Below are 10,708 nucleotides of genomic sequence, written 5' to 3'. Positions count from 1 at the left end.
GGAAAACCTCAAGAGGTTTCAAAAGAAAAATTTTCATTCAGACGCATATAAATAAATGTTGTTTCAAAACTGAGCATTTTCCAGAACACATCCTTAACTTTTATATGTAAAGCAAACAAAGAGAACAACAAAGCAACTTGAAATAAACCAACAACACTAACAATACACCACAAGAAATAGAACACAATAAGTTAATTTAGAAGAGCATGGAAATTCATAGACGTTCAATTTAGCCTTCTTCGCTTACGTGCATGAAGAACTCCATCCAAATCCAATGAACCAGAACAGAAGCACTGCTTCTTCCTCTTCTCCTATATGATGACCTTGAAGATCCTGCACTGTTGGCTTCCATAGAACCTTCTGGAAAACTGACATCCCCCTGTATTACTGCAGTTGTGATTGACCCAGAGACTTGATCAGCAGCAGAAGCCGATGCTAAATTTCCCTAGGTATCAGCTGCTCAGGACTGGAAGGATTCATCGAAGATGTTGACGGTCCATATCTATTATATGCATTGAATCTATTCCAAACTGACGGGCCAATTCCATCACTAAAAATTGAATGTATATCACTATTTCGAGGGTGAGTAGTCGTACTCTCTCCACTCCGATGCCAAAACTCAATTGCATTATGAAGAAGTGGACTTAAATCACTACCATCACGAAATAACGAGCGTGAGCTACTACTTTGAGGGATTGGTGAATCTTCGACAGGCAAGGAGATATCTTCAATTGCACGCCTAATTTCAGCACTTGTTTCTGCTTCTCTTAACAAACTTCTTGCTCTCAGACTATTCAGAACTGCATGATGTGCACCGCTGAGCATTGAAGCACCGCTGAGCATTGAAGGCATATTAGGCTCTTCAAACCTATGCCTATTTCTCATCTGTTGATTCACAAGTCGCCTCCAAGAGTTTGTGATTCCTTCCCCAAATCTTCGAGAAATGGGTCTGAACTGCTGTCTTAAACTCTCAAATCTATTACCACGAGGTCTCGGGGGAATCTTTATGTTTAATTCCTCGCTCTCTGCAAGTTTTTTCCTATCACTAGCTTCTGAGTTCCCCCTCCCATAAATAGGTGTGATGTTCGTTTCAATAACCTCTCCTTTGCACACTGGACACTCTTTGTGCATGCTATGAACATTCAGCCACTGATACAAACATGGCCAGCAAAATAAATGGCCACATGAAGTAACAACAGGTTCTTGGGCCATATCGAAACATACATTACACTCAAAATTTGCTGCGGATTGGCTCTTTCCTTCCTTCTCATCTTCCGACCCCTCTGCTTCGATACCTTCCACAGGCACTTTATGCTTCCCATTAGTTTCTGCAGCTGGTTGCTGTTCAGTGACAGGAGAAGATGAACGGCCAAGATTGGATCTTTTCTTTTGAAACCTCTTGAGGTTTTCCATTGATTTCGTGTGCTTCCTTTGGTGATATCTGCTTGTAAAACGGCGCAGCGATGAATTTGTCATCACAAATATATATTGTTGTCTTTCTCTTAGTCTTTCTTCTATTCTTCTCTATCCAAGTAAATTCTCATGAACCCGTATTTTCAGATTTAGTATCCTTATGATAGCTGATATTCATTTTCATAGAGTCATGGAGAGAGTCAAATGTGCTGTTTTTTTCAGATATTAACTTATTCATATATCATCAGCATAATGTATTACTAAATTAGTTACTTCCCTAGGGGCAAGTTCATGTATTTCATTAATGTATATTTCCAAATGCTGTAACATTCAGACATTAGAAAAATATTGATGTATTTACCCCCCCCCACAAAAAAAAAAAACCTCTCCTCCTCCTCTAGTAATTGTGTTATATCAAATGCATCTACATAGGTAATCTATGATGGAGATGGATAATGTTTACGATCATTGAATATAAGGGTCTGAAGGTGAAATGTAGTTCTCCTTGTTCATCCATTAATCTTTGGCCTCATGATGATTTTACTTTTGTGTCTAGAGTAAATTAGAGAAAACCTCCTGTACTGCAGCAGGTTTTTGCAGCAAAGGTCTATGTTATATAAGATTTTGTGGATTACCTTTGCCCTATTAGATTGCCAAATTATGTTGTTTATTCAGATATAACCAGATGTATTTAATGCTGAAAGTTTGCAATAAATGAGCTATTGCTTCCTGGGATAAGGATACAACAATATTCATTGTTTCTCCTTCCTGGAATTTGTACGATGTTCTTATTATTCTTGTAGCCAGTTTATTTCGATGAAACCATCACATTATTTTAAACCCTTTCCTATTTTATCATTTTCAGTGACACAGTTGATGCATTTCTGAAATTGTTTTTAAACATGTTGATTAGAAAAAAGAACAGAAAATAAAGAAATTAGACATGTGGTACAAATGTTCAAAAGAGATATTCTCATATAAGCAAAGTATACAAAGTACATATTTGATAACCAGAAGAGATTCTGTTGCTATTACAAACTGACATAACATTACAAAAGTACTCATGCTAAGTGCAAAACCATTACTTTTGTTATTCCTTCAAGTTGACACATGAGTCCCATCTCCTGTGACCAGTTAATACAGTCATTGGGGCATCTCCTTGTTTGAATGTGTATATATGATATTCCTTTTACTACTTGATCATGTTATTTTTGTTTCATTTGATTTACGCAAACACATTTATGATTTACTTTATTTGTTGGCAAATACATAAAGAGTTTTCTGGATAATTAGTGTATGTTGTGAAAGTATCTTGTGCACACATGTGCTTACCTGTGATTCATGGGATGTGTCTGTGAGAGTTCATGCGGATCTGTGTGCTGTTTTTCCAGTTGCACATATGATTCGAGCTTGTTTAGCTCTCGATTGTTGGTCTGGAGTTAAGTTGTGAGCCTTGTGCCACATAGGCACATAGCGTGGGACTTATTGTACTTCTATTTTGGACTTTTTCATTAGAAAAGTTTTATGCCAGCCTCTGCGAATTTGTATCTTTTTCGTGATCATATATCCTTGATTGACCTCCCATTTTTGTACTTCTTCATAATGTACATCCGTTTGATGGAAAATAGGGATACCAAGTAGAGTGCAGCATATGAACCTGTTCAGTAAACATTCAAGTTCAGCATTCATTTCGGTCAAATAAATGTCAACATCTGAACCTGTTCAAAGACTCAGAAATGGGGCATTTAGAAACCTGACCCAGTTTTCCATCAAGCATTCAGTGGTGATTAGATTTTAGTATGATATGATTTGTTATATAGAATCATACTTATAGCTAAGACAAACATTAAAGCAAAATAGAATCAGATTGCCATAATTTAGTTCCCAAGAGAAAGTCATACAAAATATGAGATGGTCAGCAGAACAGAAAGCAGCTGCCATACAAGATTTTTCATCTTTTGGCAATTTTTGAAAGCTTGCATGTATTATGATATAGAAGTATCTTTGTTAAGAGTTATGCTTGCTGGTGATATTGCCGCCTTTGACATCTAATTTTTTTCGTTTTTAATTTGGTTGAAGATGAATTCATTTGAAGATTTTGCAAGCGAACTTATGCAATCGGTTCAGAACATCAGTTATATGGCACGGATCCAGGTGTTTTCAACATTCTGGTATGTACAATTTGGTTTTATGGCATATGGCTTTCGGTTTGGTTCTCTTGGATTTTTTTTCTATTGCCTGGTCTTGGGATATCCTGTGTTGGAGCCTGTTTGCTGGCCTTGGTATCTGCTGGAAGTGGGTGTTTTGCATTCAGAAATCATTGTAGCAGAGGACACCAGCTGTATGGCACTGATTCGGGTGTTTCTACATTCAAAAATTACTGTAGCAGAGGGTTTGAGTTTTCTGCTGCGATGGTTTTTGTTGTGTTCCCCCAGCGGGTGGCCTCTCTGTTGGAACTGTTTTCATATGAACCAGAAACTATTTGTGCATTTCTCAGTTGTTCTCTCTACACTATTTTGGATCTTTTTTTTTTGGTTTGGATCAATTGTTGCAGAGGATGTCAGTGTTCATTTCGGCAGCATATATGGGAATGTACCCTGTAGCGAACCAGACCATCTTATAATGGAAAATGATGAACCTGCATTTCAATAAAACACTGTAGCAGAGAATCATGTGCAACCGGGGCATAACTTGGACCTAGATATAGAGTGTTCTCCAAAGTTGCAAGGCTGGTTTCGTGGGTGCCCAGGTCACTAGAGGGTGTGTCAGACACCTTTTTGTATTTTGTCAATTGCAATGCGGATCTCGGATGAGGAGGTAGCAATGAGAACTGGTTTTCTTTTTGGTTTCAGTGTATTTTGTATTAGTAAGAGCTCCAAAGTATATAGCTCACATGACCTTTTGTATTTACACATACATGTATGGTGTAATGGTTTTGTAAAAGTGAGGGATGTCTCACTTCTGAAACTGCTCACTCTCAAGATGAGAACTGGTTTTCTTTTTGGTTTCAGTGTATTTTGTATTAGTAAGAGCTCCAAAGTATATAGCTCACATGACCTTTTGTATTTACACATACATGTATGGTGTAATGGTTTTGTAAAAGTGAGGGATGTCTCACTTCTGAAACTGCTCACTCTCAAGATGAGAGTTGAAAACATGTAACTTTTTCATTTAATGATATCTATTTTGTAGTTAGGAGGAAAAAAAAAAGAAAAAAAATCACAATAACCACACAAACTAGCTATGTTATGCAACTTTTGCTCCATTTTCTCTCTTGATAATCTCTCCTAATATGACTAGCAAATCTTTTCTCAAAAAAATATCATTAGCAAGTCTAAGAACCATGAGATTAATCTTCAATAAGGGCATGGAGCTTGATGTGTTTGGTGGAAATTTATAAATCTTCAATAAGGGCGAAAGTGGTATTTTTTAAAAAAATTATGAGATTAATCTCCTTAACCCCTCTTCATTTGCCAAACACAAAAGACTTAACCCATTGTCTTAACTATCATATCCAAACGGGTTTAGAATTTTTTTAACCCTTCACGATGGGTTAACTAAGTTAACCCTTCTCTTTAATCCCTCCTCCTTAACTCTTTGCCAAACGGGGCCTTAGAAGGGTTAACTTAACCCTTCTATATTTTTTATGTTTGGCAAATTATGGAGGGTTAACTCATTTTAACCCTTGTATAGATTTTTTGTGTTTGGCGGGTTAAGAAGGGATTAAGTCTCCTTAACCTCTCACTTAACCTTTTGTCAAACGGTACCTTAATAATTTGAGGGGCTAATTAAAAAAAATACAACAAACAAGCGTAACAGGTTAATAGGAGACTATATCCCAGACAACGCTTCGTTTTTACCTCTCCTGCCATCGATTGAATGCAACCTTTCGAAACATTGGCAACTTTTACCGAAATAGAAAACATGTCATGGACTAACATGCAAAACTACCCAAAAAGGGCCGGAAATCTAGCGGAGTGAAGAACGAATCTTGCGGCTCCACTTTGACAAAAAGCCCCACGTCGCTCACCCACTTACAAACCAGTGGGACCCACATAGTACATTTAGTAAATAGTGGGTGAAAAACTGAGTTCGTCAAATAAATCCTCATCGTTATCGGCACCGTGATGCGCTGGCATCGCCCGTGAAAAACAAAGAAGGCGATGGCCAAGAAAGTACCTCCATTTTTTCTGCAAAAAATTAAGAAAAAAATTCAAAAAAAATAAAAAATAAAGAAATCATTTAGAGAGAGAGAGAGTTTCAAATTAGTTTGAATGGTAGACGGGGAAAGAAGAGAGAGGAGAGAGGGGGAGGGGGAGCGAGAGAGAGAGATCTGAAGGGAGATGGAGAGAGGGGGATCTAGTTAAGGGAAAGGGTGAACTTTTGGGGTGGATGAAACCAAAGTTTCCCCAATTTATATGAAAAAGTTTGAATTTTTATGCTGGATTCGAGTTCTTTCCGTCGAGTTCCGTCCCGGGTATCCCTCAAGATCTCTTCTTTCGTTTGTTTCCCTTTCGAATTCCTGTTGAAAATGTAAACTTTCAACAAAAAGTAAAGTTTTTCTAACGCCTCTTTAGATCTATGTTATGTTCTGTTTTCTGAGATTACATTTTGACAGATTTTGTGACCGTGTTGCATTTGGTTCTAATTTGAGCCAATGTTTGAGAGAAGTTGTCAAATTTGGATAAATTATCCTAAAGTTGTCTGTTTTTAGAAAAATTTCCAATGTCTTTAAAAAGCATAGTTAGGGAGCTGAAGGAAATGAGAGATGGGTTCAGTAGTAGCTCCGCAAGAAGAGGAGGCATTGGAGGAGCCGTGCGATGCCCGTGGCCAAACTCTCGGCATGGGCATCAAGATGAAGAGCTCTATGAACAAGGAAATTGGGCAAATTTGCCTCCTGAGCTTCTGTTAGATGTTATACAAAGAGTAGAAGCTAGCGAGGGATCTTGGCCTGGAAGAAGAAATGTGGTATCTTGCTCGTCGGTTTGCAGGAGTTGGAGAGAGATTACTAAGGAAGTCGTTCAGACTCCAGAGCAATGTGGGAGGATTACATTCCCTATTTCATTGAAGCAGGTTGTTTTTTATTTACTTTTTGTGTATTTGTGGTTTAGTTTGATCATGGGGATTGAAGTTTGATAGTGGTTTTTGTTTTCGATGTTATAGCCGGGTCCAAGGGATGGACCGATGCAATGCTTTATAAGGAGGGAACGGGCAACTTCGACGTATCAGTTGTTTTTGGGATTGAGCCCTTGTAAGTGTTTCTAAATTTGTTATGAGTTATATTTTGTTGCTAGCCAAATAATAAGGTTATTGTTTTTATTATCAAGAGGCGAGATAGGAGCAAAGTGTGATTTCTTTTAGAACAGGGTTGTATTTGAGATTGAGCCCTTGTAAGTCTTTCTAAATCCATGCTTTATATGCACCAGCATTTGTCGATAGTTTTTAAAGGTTATGGATTATCAGATGGCAAGACATGGGAAATACTTTGGAAATCATGTCTATAGTTATGCCTAGTAATCTATTTGTTTCCTATTTATGTGTGAAGTATCAATTGTAAGTACATCAATTCTAATATTAGTGCTACACTTCTACTTGTAAGTGGATGAAATAAGTGGATGATATGATATACCGTGAGTTTGCATTTTCACCAATGTGCTACTTGTTGATAACATAGGCATATAAAGAATGAAAGACAATTGCTGATAGAGTACTTGCTTTCAAGTTTCACATTAATTTGAGCACCTTACCTAGATATTCTATGTAGTAACTGAAGAAAAAGGTGATGTAAAATGAAAATGTACTAACTTAAAAATATGATGCAGCCATACAGGGTGAGAATGACAAGCTTCTGCTTGCAGCTCGTAAGATACGCAGAGCAACTAGCACAGACTTTGTGATTTCCTTGTCGTGCGATGACTTCTCTCGGAGCAGCAGCACCTATATCGGGAAATTGAAGTAAGTCACACTTTCAATTGTACGCTAAATCTTTTTTTTTTTGGGTAGATTAATGAGAAATAGTAAAATCTGGGGAAGAACAACAAATACTAACAAAATGCATTTATCTTGTTTCCCCTCATTTCTAAATTGGGCAGTATTGATCCTTGACACCAGCATGAAACCTTTGATATGGCACCATCCAGGCTGTTGATCTCAAACTATCTAACATTTACATTGTTTAGAATAATTAATTTTACATTTCGATGTTTATTAAGTTCACTCGTTTCTTCTCGTATGAGGTGTGTCCGTCTCCAGAGTCATATAGATCTCTTGCAAGATTTTCCTTCAAGAAAGAGGATTAAAATCAGAGTAGCACACTCACAATTTGCATGGTCCTTCAGCTAGTTACTGCATAACTAAAATTTAAGTGTCCTGGAAGAAGTTAAAACAACCCCTACAATAAAGCTTCTATTTTGTTCTGGTAAGCTAATTCTTAATTACTTCCAATCAAGTTCTTTGAAGTCTACCGTTAGTTCTCATTGCCACACTGAACCTTATCTTTTTCTAACTTGTGCATTAATGACCTTCATTTACGGTATTCTTCCAATTTCTTGAATCATAACACACTCATTTCTTATCCTGGGAAAAAGTTACATGTACAATATTCTATGACAAATTTATCGGTCTCTTTCTCTGAGAAAGTAGACCAAGAAAATGTTCCTTCATTATTTGATCCTCTTAATATCCCTTAACTTATAGTAAATTTCCTTCATCTAAACTGTAACCAGATCAAATTTTCTCGGGACCAAGTTCACCATCTATGACAGCCAGCCTCCCCATGACACCCCAATCGTTCCAAACAACCGATCAAGCCGAAGATTCCACTCGAAACAAGTCTCCCCGAGAGTCCCCGCTGGAAACTACAACATCTCGACTATAGCTTACGAGCTCAATGTTCTTCGGACACGAGGACCTAGAAGGATGCGCTGCACTCTTCACTCGATTCCAATCTCATCGATCCAGGAAGGCGGGATCGCGCCAACTCCCACTGGATTCATCCACTCTCTCGATCAATTATCAGCTTCCTCCTCTTCAATGAGACAGGAATGCAAAGACCCAATTGTCGAGTTCTCCTCTACAAGCCTCAGCGAGCCCCTTCGGCCAGTCCAAGCCTTGGACGAGCCCTTGGTTCTTAAGAACAAAGCTCCTAGATGGCATGAACAGCTTCAATGCTGGTGTTTGAACTTCAGAGGGAGAGTCACGGTGGCCTCGGTTAAAAATTTTCAGCTCGTGGCGGCGGTTGAGCCTTCGCATAGAGTTTCTCCTGAAGAGCAAGAGAAGGTGATTCTTCAGTTTGGGAAAATTGGTAAGGATATATTCACTATGGATTATCGATACCCACTATCAGCATTCCAAGCGTTTGCTATATGTTTGAGCAGCTTTGACACTAAACCTGTTTGTGAATGAGATTTGATGCGAATTGCTGCTTCAAGGGTTATTGATGCTTGCTTTAGCTTTTGTCCATGGACAAGAGGTGATGATAACTACTATTTGCTTTTGTAACTTTCCCCCTTCTTTTTTTCTTTTTATGTTCCTTTGTTGATGATGGTGATGTAAATCGCGTGGAGAAGGAATTATAGCAGATAACATGTCATCATTGTAAAACTACTTGGTCTACCAAAATTTGGGCATCATGTCTTCAAGTTGTTTCGAACTATTTCAGTGAAGATTTTAGATTCTGTGTCAATGTTTGCAGTTTTATACATGGTACCCGTACTTAAACAACAGAAACATGGGTATGAGCTGTACTTTCTATGACTGCAGATTTACGTTTTGATGGATTAGTTGCTGTAATCGGAATCCAATTGCAACTGTAATTGGAATGCAAATATCACTTGCTGCGCCTTCTGTCAAATGCACTGGCGGTTTCTGTTCTTTGAGTACACCACACTAGTGGATGTCTCGTATCTTCTTAGCTATGAATATTCGGTCAAAGATATTAATTCAAGTCCATACGATTCTTCTGAATGATTCTTGATCTCTCTTTTAATGACGAATTTTTATGGACTTTGGGTCCAGAAAAATATTATTCATTAAGTTTTGGTTGTAGTGTTGACCTATTATGTTATTCATTGAAGCTTTGGTAGTTGTTTATATTGAAAGAAGTTCCAATTGAGCAAGTTGTCTTGTATTCCCTAATATATGGGCAGCTTCATTTAATAAAAGATTATTATATATGTTTTAAGGTCCATTATCCTAGGTTTTATTTTAGTTGTACATGAAGTATTTAGAATACCCAAGTGTGATTTAAATCTTGCGTGGGCATGTTCAACGGTTTATCCCAAATCTTGAACCTTTTCATGCATTGGTTTTATCTAGATTCTGATCAAATATAATTTTTTTTATCAGATTAATAATAGCTTAATGTTAATATTGTTTACTATTATTCTTCGGAAGGGAGTGAAAGTGAAGTTAATGTTTGCTATATGGCCTTGGATCCAGATTTAGAGGGTTTTGCTCCCTTGAGAAATGTGAGTGTTGCAGATTTGATGTTTGTTTTCTTTCTAAAAAAAGTTTCCAATGGTTAATATTTATCACCTTACTGACTTATCAAGGAAATATAAGGTAGTAAGTTTTATATACTAATTTAAGATTATATATATCCTCTTTGATATACCATTGGTATGATATATTAGAATTATTATATACTTTCTCGTTTGATTCAGACGAATGCTAATATCCATATTTGTGTGTGATCAGCTACGTGCGGTCTCCTAGCTACTCCTTTGGTGGGGTAGCGTCGGTCTCCAATTTAAGTTTTTTAATCCAAGACAAAATAACGGATGCGGTTCGTGGGTTTTGGGTCTGAAACGGGCGCAGTAAATGGATCTTGGAGGATTCAACCCAGATCCCACACAGTGATATCAAGTCAAACAAAAAAGTCCAACGCGCAAGACAACTGATTAATCGAAGACGTTGATAGCAATGACACCTGCTTTTTCTCACTTGTGTTTTTAGGAGATGTTTGGATCGGGTATTTTGAGGGGGGGCTGCCAATTTGTCAGTTTTTTGACAGTTTTCCCTCAAAATCGTCTTTTATAGAGGCGATTTTGGGGAAAAGCTGTGATTTTAGAAGAAAGCTGCTAAAAAGCTGACAAATTAACAGTTTTCTCTTTCTTTTCCCCTTCAAAATACCCGATCCAAACGGGCGCCGTCGCTCGGGGTGGGCGTGGGGGGAGGAGGTGCGTTGTCTGCTGCTAGCATCAGCCAACGACTATTTAGGAGTAACCGTCGTAATTAGGCGCTGCCAATCCGGGGCCGGGGCAAAAAACCCAAGCCGCGAGACCCGGCCCGGGCC

At 38.0% G+C, this 10,708-nt stretch overlaps 2 protein-coding genes across 3 annotated transcripts; one reads left to right on the top strand and one right to left on the bottom strand.

Annotated features, from left to right (window-relative positions):
• Positions 436 to 1,413, bottom strand: LOC109839158. Its single transcript, XM_020407588.1, has one exon. The coding sequence runs from the start codon at positions 1,411 to 1,413 to the stop codon at positions 436 to 438; it is 978 nt and encodes a 325-aa protein (XP_020263177.1).
• On the top strand, positions 5,539 to 9,097 carry LOC109828930 (tubby-like F-box protein 5). Of its 2 annotated transcripts, XM_020395926.1 has the most exons (5): positions 5,539 to 5,890; positions 6,032 to 6,486; positions 6,577 to 6,664; positions 7,236 to 7,368; positions 8,139 to 9,097. In XM_020395926.1, the coding sequence occupies exons 2-5, from the start codon at positions 6,139 to 6,141 to the stop codon at positions 8,815 to 8,817; spliced, it is 1,248 nt and encodes a 415-aa protein (XP_020251515.1). In that variant the 5' UTR covers positions 5,539 to 5,890; positions 6,032 to 6,138; the 3' UTR covers positions 8,818 to 9,097. The 2 variants fall into 2 exon arrangements, with proteins under 2 accessions (XP_020251515.1, XP_020251513.1); XM_020395924.1 differs by having other exon boundaries at positions 5,539 to 6,486.

This window comes from Asparagus officinalis, chromosome 1, assembly GCF_001876935.1.
Source record: "Asparagus officinalis chromosome 1, Aspof.V1, whole genome shotgun sequence".
Lineage (NCBI taxonomy): Eukaryota > Viridiplantae > Streptophyta > Magnoliopsida > Asparagales > Asparagaceae > Asparagus > Asparagus officinalis.
This window is presented reverse-complemented; position numbering and strand designations above follow the sequence as displayed.

Bases quoted from the DNA above. Each gene is read 5' to 3' on its own strand.
- LOC109839158 (XM_020407588.1), bottom strand. From the start codon at position 1,413: ATGGAAAACCTCAAGAGGTTTCAAAAGAAAAGATCCAATCTTGGCCGT.
- LOC109828930 (XM_020395926.1), top strand. From the start codon at position 6,139: ATGTCTTTAAAAAGCATAGTTAGGGAGCTGAAGGAAATGAGAGATGGG. The intron at 6,487-6,576 runs GTTGTTTTTTAT...TCGATGTTATAG, and splicing joins TCCCTATTTCATTGAAGCAG to CCGGGTCCAAGGGATGGACC. The intron at 7,369-8,138 runs GTAAGTCACACT...AACTGTAACCAG, and splicing joins ACCTATATCGGGAAATTGAA to ATCAAATTTTCTCGGGACCA.